The sequence below is a fragment of the Bombina bombina genome, chromosome 4 (assembly GCF_027579735.1).
Source record: "Bombina bombina isolate aBomBom1 chromosome 4, aBomBom1.pri, whole genome shotgun sequence".
In the NCBI taxonomy this organism is placed as follows: Eukaryota; Metazoa; Chordata; class Amphibia; order Anura; family Bombinatoridae; genus Bombina; species Bombina bombina.
In genome coordinates, this window is record NC_069502.1 from 894536985 (window position 1) to 894562784 (window position 25800).

Here is a 25800-nt window from a genome sequence, read left to right on the forward strand (position 1 = left end):
TCTGAGGACAGACTTCCAGTAAACTGTTTTATATCAGGAATCATGTGACAATGTCAGAACATATACAATATATATATATATATATATATATATATATATATATATATATATATACATATACTGTACATATATATATATATATATAAAACATTTGAGTGTGTGTGGGGGGTCAATATTGCAGGCCCACGATCAGAAAAGCACACTATCTGTTATGGCAAGTCAATGGTAAAAAAAACAGAGAGGCCTAGATTTGGAGTTTGGCGGTAGCCGTGAAAACCAGCGTTAGAAGCTCCTAACGCTGGTTTTAGGCTACCTCCGGTATTTGGAGTCAGTCAAAAAAGGGTCTAACGCTCACTTTTCAGCCGCGTCTTTTCCATACCGCAGATCCCCTTACGTCAATTGCGTATCCTATCTTTTCAATGGGATTTTTCTAACTCCGGTATTTAGAGTCGTGTCTGAAGTGAGCGTTAGAATTCTAACGACAAAACTCCAGCCGCAGAAAAAAGTCAGTAGTTAAGAGCTTTCTGGGCTAACACCGGTTCATAAAGCTCTTAACTACTGTGCTCTAAAGTACACTAACACCGATAAACTACCTATGTACCCCTAAACCGAGGCCCCCCCACATCGCCGCCACTTGATTAAATTTTTTTAACCCCCAATCTGCCGACCGCCACCTACGTTATCCTTATGTACCCCTAATCTGCTGCCCCTAACACCGCCAACCCCTATATTATATTTATTAACCCCTAATCTGCCTCCCTCAACGTCGCCTCCACCTGCCTACACTTATTAACCCCTAATCTGCCGAGCGGACCGCACCGCTACTATAATAAAGTTATTAACCCCTAATCCGCCTCACTAACCCTATAATAAATAGTATTAACCCCTAATCTGCCCTCCCTAACATCGCCGACACCTAACTTCAATTATTAACCCCTAATCTGCCGACCGGAGCTCACCGCTATTCTAATAAATGTATTAACCCCTAAAGCTAAGTCAAACCCTAACACTAACACCCCCCTAACTTAAATATAATTTAAATCTAACAAAATTAATTAACTCTTATTAAATAAATTATTCCTATTTAAAGCTAAATACTTACCTGTAAAATAAATCCTAATATAGCTACAATATAAATTATAATTATATTATAGCTATTTTAGGATTAATATTTATTTTACAGGTAACTTTGTATTTATTTTAACCAGGTACAATAGCTATTAAATAGTTATGAACTATTTAATAGCTAAAATATTTAAAATAATTACAAAATTACCTGTAAAATAAATCCTAACCTAAGTTACAATTAAACCTAACACTATACTATCATTAAATTAATTAAATAAAATACCTACAATTACCTACAATTAAACCTAACACTACACTATCAATACATTAATTAAATACAATACCTACAAATAACTACAATGAAATAAACTAACTAAAGTACAAAAAATAAAAAAGAACTAAGTTACAAAAAATAAAAAAATATTTACAAACATAAGAAAAATATTACAACAATTTTAAACTAATTACACCTACTCTAAGCCCCCTAATAAAATAACAAAGACCCCCAAAATAAAAAATGCCCTACCCTATTCTAAATTACTAAAGTTCAAAGCTCTTTTACCTTACCAGCCCTGAACAGGGCCCTTTGCGGGGCATGCCCCAAGAAGTTCAGCTCTTTTGCCTGTAAAAAAAAACATAAAATACCCCCCCAACATTACAACCCACCACCCACATACCCCTAATCTAACCCAAACCCCCCTTAAATAAACCTAACACTAAGCCCCTGAAGATCATCCTACCTTGTCTTCACCTCACCGGGTATCACCGATCGGTCCTGGCTCCAAAATCTTCATCCAACCCAAGCGGGGGCTGGCGATCCATCATCCGGTGGCTGAAGAGGTCCAGAAGAGGCTCCAAAGTCTTCATCCTATCCGGGAAGAAGAGTAGATCCGGACCGGCAACCATCATCTTCCAAGCGGCATCTTCTATCTTCATCCGATGAGGACCGGCTCCATCCTGAAGACCTCCACCGCGGACCCATCTTCATCCGGCCAATCGGATTGATCTTGATTCTGATTGGCTGATTCCATCAGCCAATCAGAATATTCCTACCTTAATTCCGATTGGCTGATAGAATCCTATCAGCCAATCGGAATTCGAGGGACGCCATCTTGGATGACGTCCCTTAAAGGAACCGTCATTCTTCAGTTGGACGTCGCCGGATGAAGATGGGTCCGCGGTGGAGGTCTTCAGGATGGAGCCGGTCCTCATCGGATGAAGATAGAAGATGCCGCTTGGAAGATGATGGTTGCCGGTCCGGATCTACTCTTCTTCCCGGATAGGATGAAAACTTTGGAGCCTCTTCTGGACCTCTTCAGCCACCGGATGATGGATCGCCAGCCCCCGCTTGGGTTGGATGAAGATTTTGGAGCCAGGACCGATCGGTGATACCCGGTGAGGTGAAGACAAGGTAGGATGATCTTCAGGGGCTTAGTGTTAGGTTTATTTAAGGGGGGTTTGGGTTAGATTAGGGGTATGTGGGTGGTGGGTTGTAATGTTGGGGGGGGTATTGTATGTTTTTTTTTACAGGCAAAAGAGCTGAACTTCTTGGGGCATGCCCCGCAAAGGGCCCTGTTCAGGGCTGGTAAGGTAAAAGAGCTTTGAACTTTAGTAATTTAGAATAGGGTAGGGCATTTTTTATTTTGGGGGTCTTTGTTATATTATTAGGGGGCTTAGAGTAGGTGTAATTAGTTTAAAATTGTTGTAATATTTTTCTTATGTTTGTAAATATTTTTTTATTTTTTGTAACTTAGTTCTTTTTTATTTTTTGTACTTTAGTTAGTTTATTTCATTGTAGTTATTTGTAGGTATTGTATTTAATTAATGTATTGATAGTGTAGTGTTAGGTTTAATTGTAGGTAATTGTAGGTATTTTATTTAATTAATTTAATGATAGTATAGTGTTAGGTTTAATTGTAACTTAGGTTAGGATTTATTTTACAGGTAATTTTGTAATTATTTTAACTATTTTAGCTATTAAATAGTTCTTAGCTATTTAATAGCTATTGTACCTGGTTAAAATAAATACAAAGTTACCTGTAAAATAAATATTAATCCTAAAATAGCTATAATATAATTATAATTTATATTGTAGCTATATTAGGATTTATTTTACAGGTAAGTATTTAGCTTTAAATAGGAATAATTTATTTAATAAGAGTTAATTAATTTCGTTAGATTTAAATTATATTTAAGTTAGGGGGGTGTTAGTGTTAGGGTTAGACTTAGCTTTAGGGGTTAATACATTTATTAGAATAGCGGTGAGCTCCGGTCGGCAGATTAGGGGTTAATAATTGAAGTTAGGTGTCGGCGATGTTAGGGAGGGCAGATTAGGGGTTAATACTATTTATTATAGGGTTAGTGAGGCGGATTAGGGGTTAATAACTTTATTATGATAGCGGTGCGGTCCGCTCGGCAGATTAGGGGTTAATAAGTGTAGGCAAGTGGAGGCGACGTTGTGGGGGGCAAATTAGGGGTTAATAAATATAATATAGGGGTCGGCGGTGTTAGGGGCAGCAGATTAGGGGTACATAAGGATAATGTAAGTAGCGGCGGTTTACGGAGCGGCCGATTAGGGGTTAAAAATAATATGCAGGGGTCAGCGATAGCGGGGGCGGCAGATTAGGGGTTAATAAGTGTAAGGCTAGGGGTGTTTAGACTCGGGGTACATGTTAGGGTGTTAGGTGCAGACGTAGGAAGTGTTTCCCCATAGCAAACAATGGGGCTGCGTTAGGAGCTGAACGCAGCTTTTTTGCAGGTGTTAGGTTTTTTTTCAGCTCAAACAGCCCCATTGTTTCCTATGGGGGAATCGTGCACGAGCACGTTTTTGAGGCTGGCCGCGTCCGTAAGCAACTCTGGTATCGAGAGTTGCATTTGCGTTAAATATGCTCTATGCTCCTTTTTTGGAGCCTAACGCTGACATTATATGGACTCTCAATACCAGAGTTATTTTAAAGGAGCGGCCAGAAAAAAGCCAGCGTTAGCTACGCGGGTCGTTACAGACAAAACTCTAAATCTAGCCGAGAATGTTTAACACTGCCGACATCTCTTTAGTGCACCCTATACTTTCAATTGATGGCGTGGCCATGCTAAAAATCACTCATATAACTAGTGAGTTATAGTTTTTTATTAAAAAAAAAACATAATTATACAAAAAAATATTTATTTGTATGTAAAAATATATAAAATATTTATAAAATATACTAAAAAACAAGCTTACAATTAGATAATTTTGTTGGTCACAAAGATGCCAACAGTATATATTTCCTTAACCCTGTGGTAAGCACTGCTCAAAAATTTGTAGCTTGTAATCTGCCTCCTACTGTAGTTATCCAGGAGTATTTCCATAAACCTCTTGTAGCGTTTTATGCTCCATAAAGTGTAACTTTACTAAATATTAATATTTATGGGGTTACATTTTATCTGGGTATTCTTAATTACTATTGTTCCTTCTCCTTATTACTACTATGGGTCCCATTTATCAAGCTCCGAACGGAGCTTGTGGGCCTGTGTTTCTGGTGAATCTTCAGACTTGCCAGAAACACCAGTTATGAAGCAGACCGCTGCTCCATAACCCTGTCCGCCTCATCAGAGCATCGAGTACAATCAGGTTGATTGACACCTCCCTGCTGGTGGCCGATTGGCCGTGCGTCAGCAGGGGGCGGCGTTGCACCAGCAGCTCTTGTGAGCTGCTGGTGCAATGTTAAATGCGGAGAGCGTATTGCCGGATCAGGTTCGCAAGACCTTTAATAAATAGGCCCCTATATCTCAATACTATAGCTAGAATGAACAATAAATAATATATCAGTGAAAAAATAAAGGTGGTCTATTTTCAAAGATTAATGGATGGGTATTTCTATGAATGAAGGCCTATTCTGAATATTTATTCTGCTTAAAGGACCAGTCAACACATTAGATTTGCATAATCAACAAATGCAAGATAACAAGACAATGCAATAGCACTTAGTCTGAACTTCAAATGAGTAGTAGATTTTTTTATAACAAATTTCAAAGTTATTTATATTTCCACTCCCCTTGTACCATGTGATAGCAATCAGCCAATCACAAATGCATATACGTATAGTCTGTGAATTCTTGCACATGCTCAGTAGGATCTGGTGACTCAAAAATTGTATATATAAAAGACTGTGCACAGATTTTTTAATGGAAGTAAATTGGAAAGTTGTTTAAAATTAAATGCTCTATCTGAATCATGAAAATTTAATTTAACCTGAGTGTCCCTTTAAGGTGTGTAGTTTAGAATACATAGACCTTGAGGTTTAATCAACTCTGTGGAGTAGTTTGGCTTTGTAAACCAGGTAATCTTGATTTTGTGTTTAGGAAGAAAATAATCTCTAGTAATTTTAATATTGTCACTACAATTATTAATACCTATATACAGTATCTCACAAAAGTGAGTACACCCCTCGCATTTTTGTAAATATTTTATTATATCTTTTCATGTGACAACACTGAAGAAATGACACTTTGCTACAATGTAAAGTAGTGAGTGTACAGCCTGTATAAAAGTGTAAATTTGCTATCCCCTCAAAATAACTCAACACACAGGCATTAATGTCTAAACCGTTGGCAACAAAAGTGAGTACACCCCTAAGTGGAAATGTCCAAATTGGGCCAAATTAGCCATTTTCCCTACCCGGTGTCATGTGACTCGTCAGTGTAACAAGGTCTCAGGTGTGAATGGGGAGCAGGTGTGTTAAATTTGGTGTTATCACTCTCACACTCTCATACTGGTCACTGGAAGTTCAACATGGCAGCTCATGAAGAAGAACTCTCTGAGGATCTGAAAAAAAGAATTGTTGCTCTACATAAAGTAGGCCTAGGCTATAATAAGAATGGCAAGACCCTGAAACTGAGCTGCAGCACGGTGGGCAAGACTATACAGCGGTTTCACAGGACAAGTTCCACTCAGAACAGAGACAGCCTGATGAAACGGCACATTCGCTGAGAAACGCGTTGCTGTGCTCCTGTTGATTTTAATTGTTTTTAAAGCAAATAAAAATATATTTTACTCCCACCTTGCTCCTGCTTTTGGATATTGGAAAGTAACGTTCCAGCCACCACAGTGCATCTATAGGTGTTTCCTACAAGTCGATCAGATGGTGTGTTAGTGCTGGTGACGAACTGAGAACGCCTGTTGTACCTGGCCCAGTTGCTGCTTTGAGTGGATTGAGTCAACCGAGCGGCTTTGAAGCCTCGGTCTGCTGATTATTGCACTGGATTTGCAACTTGGTTTGTGAGTATTCATTTGCACTCACGTACTTATATTTTGATTGTGTTTTTGTTATTACACTATCAGGCACCTTTGTCTCTCCTATCGTTTAGGACTCTGCTTCCACTCAGAACAGGCCTCGCCTTGGTCGACCAAAGAAGTTGAGTGCACATGCTCAGCGTCATATCCAGAGGTTGTCTTTGGGAAATATACGTATGAGTGCTGCCAGCATTACTGCAGAGATTGAAGGGGTGGGGGGTCAGCCTGTCAGTGCTCAGACCATACGCCACACACTGCATCAAATTGGTCTGCATGGCTTTCGTCCCAGAAGAAAGCCTCTTCTAAAGATGATGCAGAAGAAAGCCAGCAGTTTGTTTAAGACAAGCAGACTAAGGACATGGATTACTGGAACCATTTCCTGTGGTCCGATGAGACCAAGATAAACCAATTTGGTTCAGATGGTGTCAAGCGTGTGTGGCGGCAACCAGGTGAGGAGTGCAGAAACAAGTGTGCCTTGCCTACAGTCAAACATGGTAGTGGGAGTGTCATGGTCTGGGCCTGCATGAGTGCTGCCGGCACAATGGCGAGCTACAGTTTATTGGGAGAACCATGAATGCCAACATGTACTGTGACATACTGAAACAGAGCATGATCCCCTCCATTTGGAGACTGGGCCACAGGGCAGTATTCCAACATGATAAGGACCCCAAACACACCTCCAAGATGACCACTGCCTTGCTAAAGAAGCTGAGGGTAAAGGTGATAAACTGGCCAAGCATGTCTCCAGACCTAAACCCTATTGAGCATCTGTGGGGCATCATCAAACAGAAGGTGGGGGAGTGCAAGGTCTCTAACATTCACCAGCTCTGTGATGTTGTCATGGAGGAGTGGAAGAGGACTCCAGTGGAAACCTGTGCAGCTCTGGTGAACTCCATGCCCAAGAGGGTTAAGGCAGTGCTGGAAAATAATGGTGGCCACAAAAAATATAGACACTTTGGGCTCAATTTGGACATTTCCACTTAGGGATGAACTTACTTTTGTTGCCAACGATTTAGACATTAATGGCTGTGTGTTGAGTTATTTTGAGGGGACAGCAAATTTACACTGTTATACAGGCTGTACACTCACTACTTTACATTGTAGTAAATTGTCATTTCTTCGGTGTTGTCACATGAAAAGATATAATAAAATATTTACAAAAATGTGAGGGGTGTACTCACTTTTGTGAGATACTGTAAATCTGGTATTGGAATACTCAAGGAAACAATGGCTTTTACAAATAAAATTTTCAAAATAAAATTTATGCTTACCTGATAAATTTCTTTCTTTGTGAACATGGAGAGTCCACAACGTCATTCCAATTACTAGTGGGATATTCACTGCTGGCCAGCAGGAGGAGGCAAAGAGCACCCCAGCAAAGCTGTTAAGTGTCTCTTCCCTTACCCATAACCCCCAGTCATTCAGCCGAAGGGAAATGGAAAAAGAAGATAACGTAAAGGTGTAGAGGTGCCTGAGGTTTAACAAAAAATACTGTCTAATCTTAAGGGTGGGGTCGTGGACTCTTCATGTCCGGAAAGAAAGAAATTTATTAGGTAAGCATAAATTTTATTTTATTTCCTAAGACATGGAGAGTCCACGATGTCATTCCAATTACTAGTGGGAACCAATACCCAAGCTATAAGACACGGAAGGAACAGGGAGGGAGAACAAGACAGGCAGACCTAAACAGAAGGCACCACCGCTTGAAGAACCTTTCTCCCAAAAGAGGCCTCAGCCAAGGCAAAAGTATCAAATTTGGAAAATTTGTAAAAAGTATTCAGAGAGGACCATATTGCCGCTTTACAAATCTGTTCCACGGAAGCTTCATTTTTGAAAGCCCAAGAAGAAGAGACAGCCCTAGTGGCATGAGCCGTAATTCTCTCAGAAGGCTGCTGTCCAGCAGTCTCATAAGCAAAACGAATCATACTTCTCAACCAGAGGGAAAGAGAAGTAGAAGTAGCCTTCTGACCTTTACGCTTTCGTGAGAAACAAACAAACAGGACAGAAGAATGACGAAAATCCTTAGTAGCCTGTAGGTAGAATTTTAGAGTGCGCACAACATCCAAGTTATGCAACAGACGTTCCTTTTGAGAAGAAGGATTAGGACAAAGTGAAGGAACAACAATTTCCTGATTAATATTTATATCCGAAACCACCTTAGGGAGAAACCCCAATTTAGAATGAAGGACCGCCTTATCAGCATGAAAAATAAGGAAAGGCGAATCGCACTGTAGAGCCGCCGACAGTTCAGAAACACTGCGAGCAGAAGAAATAGCAATAAGGTCTGTCTGCTCAAAAAATCCACCCCCCAGTTGTCCACTCCTGGAATGTGGATAGTTGATAGAAGATAATTGTAAGCTTCCGTCCACTGAATAATCTGAGCCACCTTCTTCATGGCCAAGGAACTCCGAGTTCCTCCCTGGTGGTTGATGTCACTGAGGTGATGTTGTGCGACTGGAATCTGATAAACCGGGCTAAGGACAACTGAGGCCAAGCTCTCAACTCCAAGATGTTTATGGGGAGAGAAGACTCCTCCCAAGTCCATAGGCCCTGAGCCTTTAACGAGTCCCAGACTGCTCCCCAGCCTTGCAGACTGGCTTCCGTGGTCACAATCACCCAGGAGGGTCTCCGGAAGCATGTGCCCTGAGACAGATGATCCTGAGAAATCCACCACGAGAGAGAGTCTCTTGTCAACTAGTCCAGATCTATCCTCTGAGAAAAATCCAAATGGTCTCCGTTCCATTGTCTGAGCATGCATAATTGCAGAGCTCTCAAATGGAAGCAAGCAAAAGGAATGATGTCCATGGAAGTGACCATCAGACCAATTACCTCCATGCATTGAGCCACTGATGGCCAAACAGTAGACTGGATAGAGAGGCAAGAGAAGAGAACATTGTATTTTCTGACCTCCATCAGAAAATTTTTCATAGATAGGGAATCTATAATGGTCCCTAAGAAACACACCCTTGTAGCTGGAATAAGGGAACTCTTCTCAAGATTCAGTTTCCATCCGTGGGAACGTAGAAAAGGCAACAAGATCTCTGTATGAGAGTTTGCTACTTGAAAAGATGGCACCTGAACCAATATGTCATCCAGGTAAGGCGCCACCGCAATTCCCTGAGACCTGACAACTGCCAAGAGAGCTCCCAGAACCTTTGCGAAAATTCTGGGAGCTGTGGCAAGGCCAAACGGAAGAGCACAAATTGAAAGTGCTTGTCTAGAAAAGCGAATCTCAGGAACTGGTGATGATCCCTGTGGATGGGAACATGAAGATACACGTCCTTCAGGTCTATGGTCGTCATAAACTGACCCTCTTGGACCAAAGGAATAATGGAACAAATGGTTTTCATTTTGAAGGACGGTACCCTGAGAAATTTGTTGAGACATTTTAGGTCTAAAATGGGTTGAAAAGTTCCCTCTCCTTTGGGAACCAGAAACAGATTTGAATAGAATCCTTGACCCTGTTCCCTTACTGGGACTGAAACAATCACTCCCAGGGAGGAAAGGTCCGGAATGCAGCTTAAGAATGCCTCTCTTTTTACCTGATCTGCAGATAACCTTGAGAGGAGGAATCTGTCCCTGGGAGGACGAGTCTTGAATTCTATTTTGTAACCCTGAGATACTATGTCCATAGCCCAAGGGTCTGGGACATTGCGTATCTAAGCTTGCCTAAACAAGAAAAGTCTGCCCCCCCACTTGATCCAATCCCAAACTGGGGGCAGACCCTTCATGCTGAATTAATTTTAGATGAAGGATTCTTTGATTGCTTTCCCTTATTCAAAGTCTGATTGGATCTCCAAGAGGACTTAGACTGCTCCGGCTTGGAGGAGGTAGAGGAAGACTTTTGACCTTTGAAGTTATGAAAGGAATGAAAATTGTTACGTTCCCCTAGGTCTATTCTTCTTTCCACCCGTAATTTCAGAAATTATATCTGCCAGACCAGGACCAAACAGGGTCTTACCCTTATAAGGTAGCGACAGGAGCTTGGACTTGGAGGTAACATCAGCTGACCAAGATTTTAGCCACAGAGCCCTGTGGGCTAGGACAGTGAAGCCAGACATCTTGGCTCCCAGTCTAATGACTTGCATGTTAGCATCAGAGATAAAGGAATTGGCTAGTTTGAGAGCCGTAATCCTATCTTGGATCTCCTCTAACGGAGTCTCCTCTAAAATCAATTTGGACAAAGCATCACACCAACTAGATGCTGCAGTTGTTATTGTTGCAATATAAACTGCAGGTTGTCATTGTAGACCCTGATGAACATACATTTTCTTTAAATAAGCCTCCAGCTTCTTTTCCATGGGATCCTTAAAAGAATAGCTATCCTCTATAGGAATCGTGCTTCTCTTGGCCAGAGTAGAAATAGCCCCTTCTACCTTAGGCACCATGAGTCTCGAATAGAGTCAGCAACAGGAAACATCTTTTTAAAGACAGGAGACATGGAAAAAGGAATCCCTGGCTTATCCCATTCCTTTTGCAATGATCTCCGACACACGGTCTGGAACAGGAAACACTTCCACAGAGGAAAGAGCATCATAGTATTTGTTAAGCTTAATAGATTTCTAAGGGTTGACAGCGACAGAAGAATTAGAGTTGTCCAAAGTAGCCAGTACCTCCTTTAGAAGTAAACGAAGGTGTTCAAGCTTAAATCTGAAGTTTACTTCTTCAGAATCAGTCAAAGGATTTATACTGTCCAGAGTCTGAGATTTAACCCTCAGAAGCTACTGAAGTATCCTCCTCATCAGACTTATAGGGGAGGTTCCCAGCAGCAGATCGGACAGACACCTTACTATCAGAATGTTTAGATTTCCTCTTGCACTTCCCCATCATGGGAAAAGCAGATAAAGCCGCAGATACCACCGAAGATATCTGTGCAGCAAAATCTATTGGGAAATACACTCCTCCAGGAGGCTGAGAGAAACTGCAGGGCACTGTATGTGAAGCCATTGAGGCTTGGGACGTTTGAGGAGAGAGCTGTGACATTGACTGAACAGCATCATTCTGAGAGATATTAGGCTCAGAAACAAGTAATTTATCTTACATTTTAAGTTTTTTTTTCTAAACATGAGGAACAAAATTGCATAGGTAAGACAATCTGAGCCCCCAAACATAATAAGCATTTATCAAAAGGAAGAGACTCCTGTTCATTATCCATAGCTGATAAAGTACCCAAAAAGTAAGGAATGTTTAAGAAAACTAGTTTTTTCCTCAAAACACTAGGCAAAATAAATAAAAAATACACCTCTACACCTCGGAAGCTGAGGTGCCCTACAGTAACCTTCAGAAACTGAATGAACTAAGAACTCTCCAGTCGGCCAGATGATATCTTACAGCCATAACGAAGAAAAACTTACAGGAATGACACCGCTCCGCTCAGAATCAGAAGCGGAAGATCGGCAGGTCACGTGAGCGGCATCAAAAGAAACGGTGCCATAAGTAACCGTTTAAAACATTCCCTACTTAAAAAAACAAAATCCCATCACTAGAGATCCTTGTTGAAAATAAAAATCATAAAGCCATAACATCAGAAGCCATCCCAAACCTATAAGGAAAGCTGTTAACCCCTTAGTCTCTCACATACAAATAGTGCCTGCAAACTGCCCCAAAAAAATCTCAATAAAGGATTATAAATGTCCCATGAAAATTAATGCATAATTAAAATAGATAGTGCAAGTCTCCAGTACCTAGAATACAAGTGAAACTTACCTGCATTGCAGCTGTCAGACAGGAAGACAGCTCACAAGGTGTGAAAGGACACATACTTTTATCAGAGACCTGTAGAAAAAGAAAGAACAGAGTAAACAACTCTGGTTTTCTATACCTAGGGCAGCAAATATAGAAAACAAAGCAAGGACCACCTTGCCACTTTCTAACTGCTTAAAAGCCATCACTACTCTTACTCAAGAGATTGATGTGGACACAGCTAAACCCAAATCCTTGCTTGCAGGGAAAAGTACCCAAAAAAGGAATAATATCTTCAGACACCAACTTCACGTCCTCCATTGACAGAGGCAAAGAGAATGACTGGGGGTTATGGGTAAGGGAAATGACACTTAACAGCTTTGCTGGGTGCTCTTTGCCTCCTCCTGCTGGCCAGGAGTGAATATCCCACTAGTAATTGGAATGACGTTGTGGACTCTCCATGTCTTAGGAAAGAAATATATATTGTTTAATATGGAGAAAAACACATTTTCATTAAAAGGCAATAGATGAAATCTAAATTTTGCCTCAAAAAAAGCAATATCTAGTTTTCCATTATACATGAAAAAGGAAATTTATGCTTACCTGATAATTTTTTTTTTTTTTACAATATGACGAGTCCACGGATTTCATCCTTACTTATGGGATATCGCATCCTGGTCAGCAGGAGGAGGCAAAGAGCTCCACAGCAGAGCTGTATATATAGCTCCTCCCTTCCCTCCCACTCCAGTCATTCGACCGAAGTTAGGAAGAGAAAGGAAAAGCCCAGGAGCAGAGGTGACTGAAGTTTAACAAAAATAAAAACCTGTCTTTAGAAAAAACAACAGGGTAGGCCGTGGATAAAAAATACATTTATCAGGTAAGCATAAATTTCCTTTTCTTTTACAAGATATGACGAGTCCACGGATTTCATCCTTACTTATGGAATACAATACCAAAGCTATAGGACACGGATGAAAGCGAGGGACAAGACAGGAACCTAAATGGAAGGCACCACTGCTTGAAGAACCTTTCTCCCAAAAAACAGCCTCAGACGAGGCAAAAGTATCAAATTTGGAAAATTTGGAAAAAGTGTGAAGAGATGACCAAGTTGCAGCCTTGCAAATCTGTTCAACAGAAACATCATTTTTAAATGCCCATGAGGAAGCCACAGCCCTAGTAGAATGAGCCGTAATTTGTTCTGGAGGCTGCTGTCCAGCAGTCTCATATGCAACACGGATGATACTCTTCAGCCAAAAAGAAAGAGAGGTAGCCGTAGCTTTCTGACCCCTACGTTTTCCAGAAAAAAACAACAAATAATGAAGATGTTTGACGAAAATCCTTAGTTGCCTGCAAGTAGAACTTCAAGGCATGGACTATGTCCAAATTATGTAACAGATGCTCCTTCTTAGAAGAAGGGTTAGGACACAAGGAAGGAACAACAATTTCCTGATTAATATTTTTGTTACAAACAACCTTAGGAAGAAAACCAGGTTTGGTACGTAACACCACCTTATCAGAACGGAAAATAAGATAAGGAGAATTACATTGTAATGCCGAAAGCTCAGACACTCTGCGAGCAGAAGAAATAGCCACCAAAAATAAAACTTTCCAAGAGAATAACTTAATATCTATGGAATGCATAGGTTCAAACGAAACCCCTTGAAGAACATTAAGAACTAAATTCAAACTCCAAGGAGGAGCAATTGGTCTAAACACAGGCCGGATTCTAGTCAGGGCCTGACAAAAAGATTGAACATCTGGAACATCTGCCAGACGCTTGTGTAACAAAATAGACAAAGCAGAAATCTGTCCCTTTAAGGAACTTGCTGACAACCCTTTCTCTAATCCTTCTTAGAGAAAAGAGAAAATACTGGGAATCCTAACCCTACTCCATGAGTAGCCCTTGGATTCGCACCAATAAAGATATTTACGCCATATATTATGGTAAATTCTTCTAGCAACAGGTTTGCGTGCCTGAATCAAGGTATCAATAACCGCATCAAAAAAACCCCGCTTAGATAAAATCAAGCTTCAATCTCCAAGCAGTCAGCTGCAGAGAAATTAGATTCGGATGATGGAAGGGTCCCAGAATGAGAAGGTCCTGCCTCAATGGAATCTTCCACGGCGGCAGAGAGGACATGTCCACCAGATCGGCATACCAAGTCCTGCGAGGCCATGCAAGAGTGATTAGAATCACCGAAGCCCTCTCCTGTTTGATCCGTGCAATCACCCTGGGAAGGAAAGCAAATGGCGGAAAACCATAATCTAGGTTGACCAAGGCACTGCCAAGGCATCTTTCAGTTCGGCCTGAGGATCCCTGGATCTGGATCCATATCTTGGAAGCTTGGCATTCTGATGAGACGCCATCAGATCCAATTCCGGTCTGCCCACCTGAGAATCAGGGTGGCAAAGACCTCCGGATTGAGTTCCCATTCCCCCAGATGAAACATCTGCTCAAAAAATCCGCTTCCCAGTTGTCCACTCCTGGGATGTAGATTGCTGACAGATAACAAGAGTGAGCCTCTGACCACCAAATTATTTTAGATACTTCTGTCATCGCTAAGGAACTCCTCCCTGATGATTGATGTAAGCCACAGTGGGGATGTTGTCCGACTGAAATCGGATGAATTTGGCCGAAGCCAACTGAGGCCAACACTGAAGCGCATTGAATAATGCTCTCAACTCCAGATATTTATTGGAAGTAGAGACTCCGACTGAATCCACATACCCTGAGCCTTCAGGGAATTCCAGACTGCGCCCCATCCTAGTAGACTGGCGTCCATTGTCACTATCACCCATGAGGGTCTGCGGAAGCAACAGATGATCCGGCGACAACCACCAAAGAAAAAAAATCCCTTGTCTCCTGATCCAGATCTATCTGAGGAGACAAATTTGCATAATCTCCATTCCACTGTCTGAGCATGCTCAGTTGTAGAGGTCTGAGATGAAAACGGAATGATGTCCATTGCCGCCACCATCAATCCAATTACCTCCATGCACTGAGCCACTGATGGCCGAGGATTGGACTGAAGGGATCGGCATGTATTCAGAATCTTTAACTTTCTGACTTCCGTCAAAAAGATTTTCATGGATATGGAATCTATTAGAGTTCCCAGGAAAGGAACCCTTGTCCGTGGAATTAGTGAACTCTTTTCTAGATTCACCTTCCACCCGTGAGTCCTTTGAAAGGATAGAACAATGTCGGTGTGAGACTTTGTCAGCTGATAAGATGACGCCTGGATCAGAATATCGTCCAGATAAGGCGCCACTGCAATGCCCCGCAGTGCAAACCTCAGGAACTGGTGATGATCTCTGTGGATAGGAATATGAAGATATGCATCCTTTAAGTCCACGGTAGTCATATATTGACCCTCCTGGATCAATGGAAGAATTGTTCGAATAGTCTCCATCTTGAAGGATGGAACTCTAAGAAACTTGTTTAGACTCTTGAGATCTAAAATAGGTCAGAATGTTCCCTCTTTTTTGGGAACCACGAAAAGGTTTGAATAAAACCCCTGGCCCTGTTCCTGTTTTGGAATGGGTCAAATTACTCCCATAGTGGAGAGGTCTTTTACACAACGTAAGAACGCCTCTCCTTTTATCGGGTCTACCGACAATAGTGAAAGAAGAAACCTTCCCCTTGGGAAAGAATTTTTTTAACTCCAACTGATACCCTTTCTAGTGTCCAGGGATCCTGAACATCTCTCATCCAAGCTTGGACAAAGAGAGAAAGTCTGCCCCCTCTAGATCCGGTCCCGGATCGGGGGCCGCCCCTTCATGCTGACTTGGTAGCAGCAGCAGGCTTCTTGGATTGTTTACCCTCGTTCCAAGACTGATTTGGTCTCCTGTAACCCCAGAAATAAAAGTCAACACTTACCTCAATCTGTCCGACAGCAAAGGCAGTCCACCCAGCTTGCGAGGTCCTAATTTTCTCCTCACATTGGCCTGTGGAAATAAAAAGTACTGAGTTTTACTTTTGCCTCAGACTTTACAAATAGGGCAGCATCAGTATGGGAGGCACAGTGAGAATTATGTCCCACAAGTTCCCATGGCTGTAAAGCCACCAAATGCTTCTCTTTTGTTATGGAAGAGACTGATTTGGTCTAGGCTCACCCCAGAACAAAGTAGCACACTGCGGCGCCACTTTAAAAATAATAAACTCTTGATTGAAGAATCTAAACTAACACCTCACTTTACCTCTTCCTATCACTAACACAGGCAAAGAGAATGATTGGGGTGGGAGGGAAGGGAGGAGCTATATATGCAGCTCTGCTGTGGAGCTCTTTGCCTCCTCCAGCTGACCAGGAGGCGATATCCCATAAGTAAGGATGAAATCCGTGGACTCGTCATATCTTGTAAAAGAAATCTACACTCAGGAATACTAAAGTCAAAACTGATACATGGCAAAATTGTGAAAATGTGCATGGCCTCCAGCAGTACACACATTTTTGGAGCCCCTGGCACTAAAAAGTTTAAAAAAGAAAAATCTAAACTTTCAAATAGGGGTCACTTGACCCTTTACATTGCATATGGTAAATGTAAAAATCTCTCAAACTGTTATACACCAGATTAAGAGTAATATATACCTCCCATCTTTTCACAGGGACTTTCTGGGACAAGGGGGGTAGGGAACTTGAGGTCAGTAATCTATCTGTGTTTTGTGGGTGGGGCTCATGTGAGAGGGTAGACCAATGCATATAATGGGTGTGGCATAGCTGTGTTGTGGGGGGTAGAGGACATGTCCCTGGTAGAGCTGCTGCAGTCCCCAAAAACTGGGACATATGTACTGAGATAGGACTTCAGAGAGGAAGCAGGCCAGTCCTGGTAACCTGTAAATATACCACAGATTTGGATTGGCTTGAAGATCTGGCAATAAAAGTAGGACATTCTTTCTATGCACCCACAAACTCCTACTGTAAAAATAAGTCAACCTAATCTTCTATATTTCTTAACTTGATCTCTCCTACTTGACCTGAACTTCAAAAACTAATGTGATTGGTTAACAAGATCGCACTACCATCTCTAACAAAAATAAAACAACACAAGACATAATTAGCAGTAAAGTCTCTTTACTTCAAATGAAGGATCACATGGCTATTTCTCTATCATATGGTTGATTTTAAAATGCCAGGTGGGGGAAGTATATTTATAAATATATAGTGTATATTGGGTGTTCAATCCCCCCCCCCCCATGGACACTCATGACCTTATCAAAAACTACTGACTGGGTTACTTTATTGTTCTGGGGACATGAAGCTGTAATATATGGTATATATCTCCATTCAGAACCAAAAAGTAGTATTACATGTACTAAAAAAATCACATAGGGAAGTGTATAAAAACAAAATAAAAATTACCAGAGGAGAATCACTTTTGTTTTTTTTGTTTTTTTATCAATGATGACCTTTTCATAGTTGTTCAAAGCCACAGATGACTCTTTATTATAACCAGTAAAACAGTATACATAATAATGTTCCCATTTTTGTTTTTGTTAATTCTTCACTAGTGAGGGATAAGAGGCTGTTCCATTCATCTTCTACTTTCATTTCCTCTTAGCTAGCCATCTACTAGTTTTAAAGAAGGGCATCCTTTTCTCACATTTCTCATCCACAGAAATATGCTTTCATCCTGTACTTTTGGTGAACCCTTTGAAGTATTAGAAAGTTATCATTTACACCCCCGTGCCTATTCTCTTCAAAGCTATGCACTCTGCTATTCTCAATTATTGTAATATGCTTTCCTCTTATACCATAACTTACAAAATTCATGCAATAAATAACAATATTTTCATAGTCGCTATGATGCATCCTTGGGCAAGGGTTGCTAATAAGTGTGTAATTTTTAGGACCAATGTAGACCATTTATAATAAATGTTTTACATAAAATACAGAGCACAAATGCTTAAAATAATTGTTCAATTTATTAAAATTATTTTTTCAAAAAATCTAAAAAACATATCAAATTAGCATACTTATATACTGTACAAGCAAATATTTTTTTATAGAAATACGGTATAAATATAATAATATATAAAAACAATAATCTAACGTTTAACAAGACAATTATAGTCTCAATAAATTAAATTCACTTACCTAACATTTCCCTCATCTAACTCTGCATTAACATCTTTCTCAATCTTGCAGTCCTCACCTCCTGTTTCTCAACCTCCTACCCTTCTAGATTGTAAGTTCCCACGGGAATAGGGCCCTCAATTCCTCCTGTATGTGTTTGCAAATTTTATCCTGTCTCTTACAGGTTTTATATCATTGTTTTATTTAAATGAATTGTATCCATGGACAGCTCTGCAGAATATGTTGGCGCTTCATAAATAAAGTATATTATAATAATAATTATTCCTTGAATAATCACTTTTGTATAATGCAACAGAATAAAAGAGCAATACTTGCACTTTTAAGCCAAAGAAACGAATGGGTCTGGCCAGACTCTTCAACACTACACGTTTCAAGGTGAACTCCTTCATCAGGTGTTTAGAAACTTGGTTCCCTACTGATTTTTAATCAACTATCAATTAAGCTCATAGTTGCCAACCTGTTCTATATCGTTACCTAAATGAGTTTTAAACAAAAGTATGAAGAATAACATAAATTATGCTTACCTGATAATTTATTTTCCATCTTTGGGAGTAGAGTCCACTGCTTCATTCATTACTTGTGGGAATTAAGAACCTGGCCACCAAGAGGAGGCAAAGACACCCAGCCAAAGGCTTAAATACCTCCCCCACTCCCCTCATCCCCCAGTCATTATGCCAAGGGAACAAGGAACAGTAGGAGAAATATCAAGGTATGAATGGTGCCAGAAGAACAAAATTAAATTTAGGTCCGCCCACCAGAGAAACGGGCGGGAGCAGTGGACTCTCCTCCCACAGATGGAAATTAATTTATATTTTCCGTCTTAATGGGAGGAGAGTCCACTGCTTCATTCATTACTTGTGGGAACAAATACCCAAACTCTAGAAGACACTGAATTAAAAAAACGGTAGGGAAAAAAAAGAGGCAGACCCTAAACTGAGGGCACCACAGCCTCCAAAACCTTTCTCCCAAAAGCTGCTTCCATCAAAGCAAAAACATCAAATTTGTAAAATTTTGCTAAAGTATGTAAAGAAGACCCAGTCGCCACCTTACAAATCTGCTCCATAGAAGCCTCTTTCTTAAAGGCCCAAGAAGAGGCCACAGCCCTAGTTGAGTGAGCTGTAATCCTCTGAGGAGGCTTATGTCCCGCTGTCTCATAGGCCAGACGGATAATGCTCCTCAACCAAAAAGACAGTGAAGTGGAAGAGGCCCTCTGCCCCCTGCGCTTCCCTGAATACACAACAAATAAAGACAAAGTCTGTCTGAATACCTTCGTGGCCTGAAGATAAAATGTCAAGGCTGGAACAACGTCTAAATTATAAAGCAACCTTTTCATTTGACGAAGAAGGGTTAGGACACAAGGAAGGAACTACTATATCCTGATTGATGTTATAATTCAACACGAACTTGGCAAGAAAATCAAAACCAGTGCAAATTACAGCCTTATCAGAGTGATAAACCAGGTAAGGAGGCTCACATTGCAAGGCCGCTAACTCAGAAACTCTGCGAGCCGATGCAATAGCCAGTAGGAATAGGACTTTCCAGGAAAGAAGTTTAATGTCAAGCACATGCATAGGCTTAAATGGAGCCCTCTGCAAAATCTTAAGGACCAAATTTAAGCTCCAAGGAGGAGCAGAATTTCTAAAGACAGGTCTGATCCTAGACAGAGCCTGAACAAAGGACTGAATATCAGGAAGCTCCACTAGCTTCTTGTGCAACAGTACAGATAAAGCCGAAATCTGACCCTTTAAGGAACTGGCAGCAAGACCCTTATCCAGTCCATCCTGTAGAAAGGCCAGAATCCTGGATATCCTAACCTTGTGCCAGGGATATCCACTTTCCTCACACCAGGACAAGTAGGCCCTCCACACCTTATGATAGATGCCTCGAGTGACCGGCTTCCTGGCCTGAATGAGAGTAGCAATCACTCTCTCTGAAAAACCTCTCTTGGCTAAGACTAGGCGTTCAATCTCCATGCAGTCAACCTCAGAAAATCGAGATTTTGGTGTACAAATGGACCCTGAACTAGCAGATCTCTGTGGCAGGGTAACCTCCATGGAGGAGATGATGACAATCCCCACCAGATCCGCAAACTACGTCCTACGTGGCCACGACGGAGCAATCAGAATAGCCGAAGCGTGCTCCTGCTTGATGCAGGTCACTACACAAGGTAGAAGTGGCAACGATTGAAAAATGTAAAGTAGGTTTACCGCTAAGGCATCTATCAGCTCTGCCTGGGGATCCCTGGGCCGTGGCCCATATCTGGGTTGCTTGAATGTGAGTCTGGATGCCATGAGATCTATTGACGGCGTTGCCCATCTGCTGCAGATCTCCGCGAACACCTCGGGATGGAGAGACCATTCCCCTGGATGAAACGATTGTCTGCTGAGAAAATCCACTTCCCAGTTGTCCACACCCAGAATGTGGATCGCTGAGAGCGAACAATTGTGGTTCTCTGCCCATTCCAGAATCAGAGATACTTCCCTCATGGCTAGGGAGCTTCTTGTTCCCCTCTAAATCGGGACGACCCCAGGGGGGTCCAAGCCCTCAGAGCGTTGAATATCACCTGGAGTTCCAGAATATTTATCAGTAGACTCAACTCCTCTCAAGTCCACCTGCCCTGTGCCTTTCTGGCACCCCAAACATCTCCCCATCCTGATAGACTTGCGTCCGTGGTCACAATCTCCCAGGATGGTCTTAGGAAGGATGTCCCCTGGGACAGTTTTCTTCCCAGGTGGATCCACCAAGAGAGGGATTCCCTCATTTGGATGTCCAGAGATATCTGTTGGGATAGATCTGATTGATCGCCGTTCCATTGTCTCAACATGCACAACTGAAGAGTTCTGAGATGGAACCTGGCGTATGGAATGACATCTATGCTGGATACCATGAGCCCAATCACCTCCATACACCTGGCCACAGATGTCCTTCAGGAGGTCTGAAGGGCAAGACAGCTGGATGCAATCTTGTAACGTCTCTGATCTGTCAAGAATATCTTCATGGATAAGGAATCTATTATCGTACCCAGGAATTCCACCCTGTTGCTGAGAACCAGAGAACTCTTTCCTTCGTTTATCTTCCATCTGTGGGATCGAAGGAGAAGAGCCCTCGAGTGTTCCTCCGTCAGACTGCAGGACGGAGCCTGGACCAGAATATCGTCCAGATAAGGAGCCACTGCAATACCTCTGGCTCTCGCACCCAGAACCTTCGTAAAGACTCTTAGGGCAGTCGCCAGACCGAACGATAGGGCCACAAACTGGAAGTGTTGGTCCAGAAATGCGAATTTTAGGAACCTGAAGTAATCCCTGTGGATTGGTACAAGAAGGTAAGCATCCTTCAAATCTGTTGTCGTCATGAATTGTCCCTCTTGAACTAGGGGCAGAATCGACCTGATCGTCTCTATTTTGAATGATGGGACTGACAGAAACTTGTTTAGACACTTTGGCCTCTAGTTATCAAGCCGTCAACCGCAAATACGCTGGAATTCCGCAGCGTATTTGTGGCGAGCCTGATTCGCCTTAGTTATCAAACCCTACAGACCGGCAAAAGTAGAATATAGTGACGTAACATACGATCCGCCGGACTCAGTCCGACACAGATCGATGCTTATGTCACTACAGATGTTCAGAACGCAAGTTCGGCACTATCTGACTACTTTTGGAAGTTATCAAATTTCTATCAGGTACGCTCGGCACTTTTCCGGCCCAGCAAACCTGGTTTTCAATCCGCAGCCCTGGAATCAATGGGAGTCTGAAAGCAGCGAAAGTTCATGTTCGCTGCTGCCCGATATCCCATTGATTCCTATGGGAATGTCTACACCTAACACCTTAACATGTACCCCGAGTCTAAACACCCCTAATCTGCCTCCCGTACACCGCCGTCACCTACATTATACTTATTAACCCCTAATCTGCCCCCCTACATCTCCGCCACCTACATTATATTTATTAACCCCTAAACCACCGCTCCCAGACCCCGCTGCAACTAAATAAAATGTTTAACCCCTAAACCGCCGCTCCCGGACCCCGCCGCCACCTACATTATATTTATTAACCCCTAATCTGCCGCCCCTACATCGCCGCCACCTACATTATATTTATTAACCCCTAAACCACCCCGAACCCCAACGTCACCGCCACTATATTAAAGTTATTAACCCCTAAACCTAAGTCTAACCCTAAACCTAACACCCACTAACTTAAATATAATTTAAATAAATCTAAATAAATATGCCTAGCATTAAATAAATAATGCCTATTTAAAACTAAATACTTACTTGTAAAATAAACCCTAAGCTAGCTACAATATAACTAATAGTTACAATGTAGCTAGCTTAGGGTTTATTTTTATTTTACAGGCAAGTGTGTATTTATTTTAACTAGGTAGAATAGCTATTAAATAGTTATTAACTATTTAATAGCTACCTAGTTAAAATAAATACAAAAGTACCTGTAAAATAAAACCTAACCTAAGTTACAATTACACCTAACACTACACTATAATTAAATTAATTACCTAAATTAAAATAAATTAATTACAATTAAATTAAATTAACTAAAGTACAAAAAAAATCCACACTAAATTACAGAAAATAATAAAATAATTACAAGAATTTTAAACTAATTACACCTAATCTAATCCCCCTAATAAAATAAAAAAGCCCCCCAAAATAATAAAAAGCCCTACCCTATACTAAATTACAAATAGCCCTTACAAGGGCTTTTTGCAGGGCATTGCCCCAAAGTAATCAGCTCTTTTACCTGTAAAAAAGATTGGCCGTGAATCTGCAGGGGCGGCATACTGAAATATTCAGGATTATGAACCTATCTTGGCCAGTATGTGTCAGCAGTCTGTGTAGAAATGTTATACAAACAGCATGTAGAGGGAGGTTCAACTCTGTTCATACTTTTCGCACATACTGGCTGAATGTCTTTTATCAAAAGGTATGTGCACGTTTTATTTAAACGGTGTTCTTTATTAAACAGTGCTTCTAGCTATACAACTCACATGTTTATAAGCTATTTTAAGCAGGAAGTGGTTGAAACTACTTGCAACCTAAAGCTCCCTCTAGAGGGATAACATTGCTACATATACTACTGCCACATGCAGTCTACCTCAGTATGCTCTCACCAAAAAAGCTACATTTCAACAAGGGATACAAGTCATAAAAAATTTTATTAGAAGAAAATGTTAAGCTTTATTTTAAATATTTTGTCATAAAAGTTTAATTTTGACTTCCATGTGATTTTATGTATACACTATAGAAGGAAATATAGACTCAATGGTCCTTCTAGTTCTTATGTGCCATCAAAATCTATGTTTATATGAGTTTCACACAACAACATAGGAAATGCAGAGATTGGTGACACTAGAGCATATGGACAGCATGGTGCTTTACAATTTAATTATCATGACTACCTTACACAGTCTTATACTTGTAGAAATATAAATGATCAATAAAAGTTTACAATATCTATAATAGTCATAACGTTTTAGTCTGGTATGGTGTCTGGGCATTTATTGGATGGTTTCAGCAATGTGTATTGGGGCTCTCTTCGGGCTGCAGGACAGCCTGGGGTATATTTTCTTGGTTATGAAATACAGAGAGAACAAGACTAAACAACAGAGCACCCAAACAGTTGAAGAAAACAAAAAAAAATTCTAGGTACACTTTCCACCAGAGCAATCAAGTAAGCAGGTGTTGGGCATACTGAACATGCCCACCAAATGTTCCCATAGGCCTGCTAACTCTGCTCCACACCAAAACACTTTATACAATATGCATAAAATGTTGTATTATTAACTTTAATCTGTACACTTAAAGGAATACTAAACCCAAATTTTTTGTTTAATGATTCAGCTAGAGCATGGAATTTTAAGCAACTTTCTAATTTACTCCTATTATAATTTTTCTTCGTTCTCTTGCTATCTTTATTTAAAAAGCAGGAATGTAAAGCTTAGTAATCGGCCCTTTTTTTTCGGAACCTGGGTAGTTCTTGCTGATTGGTGTCTACATGTAGCCTACATTCCTGCTTTTTCAAATAAAGATAGCAATAAAACAAAGAAAAATGTACAATAATAGAAAGTTGCTTAAAATTGAATGATCTATCTAAATCATAAAAGAAAATAAATTGGGGTTTGTATCCCTTTAGGGAGATTCATAGATGCTTATTCACTGGCTCAGATTTAGAGACTCCCTTCATTTGATTACACAAAAAAAGAAAAGCTCTTAACCAGGGAACAAACAAAAGCATAATTGCTTGTTCTATGGTTTGTCTCCACCCCTGAGGAAGCCTCTTTACTTGTCTGATGTAGAAGATATGTCTCAGCTACAGTTTATTCTGCTCCACTTGCTTCTTGTCTAGGGGCTAAAGGACAATTAGCTAGTTTATGTAATTTTGTCTAATTTATCTAATATTTTAGGGTTGGATATTTTTTTTCCTGCTTGTTTTCTGCATAAACCAAACTAGAAAAATAATATTTTTTTACTTCTAATTTTCAATTACTAATCGATATTAGGAAACGTGTATAGACTTTTTAAAATCCGATATTTATTGTAGGTAAATTGTTGCTAAATGATTAAAAAATTAGAAAATAATGGCTCGCGTACTGTTACTTACTAGGTGTGCTATAGAAAAAACATAATCTCTTTGTATTCTGGGTGGCAGCTTTGTGACATTTTTTGATAATTTTCACAAACCAAAGATATTTTCTGATTTATGTGGGTTACTCAAAGAAAGTGATGTTTAAAGGGACTGTAAAATAAAAATGTAACTTTTATCGTGTACAGAGAACATGCAATTTTAAACAACTTTCCAATTTACTTTTATTATCAAATTTTCTTTGTTCTCTTGGTATCCTCAGTTGAAGAGTAAATCTATGTAGTCTCATAGGAGCTCCGATACCAAGAAAACTAAGCAAATTTGACAATTGGAGTAAATTGGAACGTTGGTTAAAATTGCATGTCCTGTGTTAACCATCAAAGTTTTATTTTGACTTTACAGTCCGGTTAAATTAATTGAGTGCATAATTGAGTCCCTTTAAATACTGGTTCAGCACAGGCTGATAAATGGTGCAGTACTGAAAGGGCCAATAGCAATTGTTGCTTCTTTTTGTCTGATTGCCCAATGTGACCCTAAAATTTACACAAAAGAGATCATGATGGAACATTTGGACAATAGTTATTTCTTAATGTTTTGGTAATTTACAGTAGCGCTTTTATTTACCTGTATTAGATATGGTACCAAATAGACTGCATGACATACCATGAGCAGCTGCAACAACAGCACCAGCAAAAACAACAGGTGTTCGGCCTTTGGTTCTCGGGAGCTTGAGACACAGTGGAGGTTTCTTCATTTTGTGACTGTTGCCTTTTTCTCATTTCAACAATTTCCTCAGTAGCTAGAAAACGAAAAACAGACAAGAGATTGAATGGTTCTGCATTTATATGGCCAAACCTAGACTCATGAAGGAACAGCATTGCACTACTGGCAGCTGGATGAACACATCTAGTCAGCCAATTGCAAGAAACAAATGTGTGCAAGCACCAATCAGAAGCTAGATCCCACTAGTATAGGATATGTGCCAATTCATTTTCAACAAGGGACACCAAACGAACAAAGCAATTTGAAAATAGAAGTGAATTTAAAAGTGTTTTAAAATTATATGCTTTATCTGAATCATGCAAGA

The 25800-nt window shown here is 40.6% G+C and overlaps 1 protein-coding gene across 1 annotated transcript in view; it reads right to left on the minus strand.

The window, feature by feature from the left end:
* RGS17 (regulator of G protein signaling 17) overlaps window positions 1-25800 on the minus strand; it is a 258855-nt gene that overhangs the window by 106646 nt on the left and 126409 nt on the right. The window contains exon 4 of the mRNA XM_053711810.1: window positions 25377-25512. Within this exon, the coding sequence (XP_053567785.1) occupies window positions 25377-25492 (116 nt within the window). The 5' untranslated portion in view covers window positions 25493-25512. The remainder of the gene's footprint in view (window positions 1-25376; window positions 25513-25800) is intronic.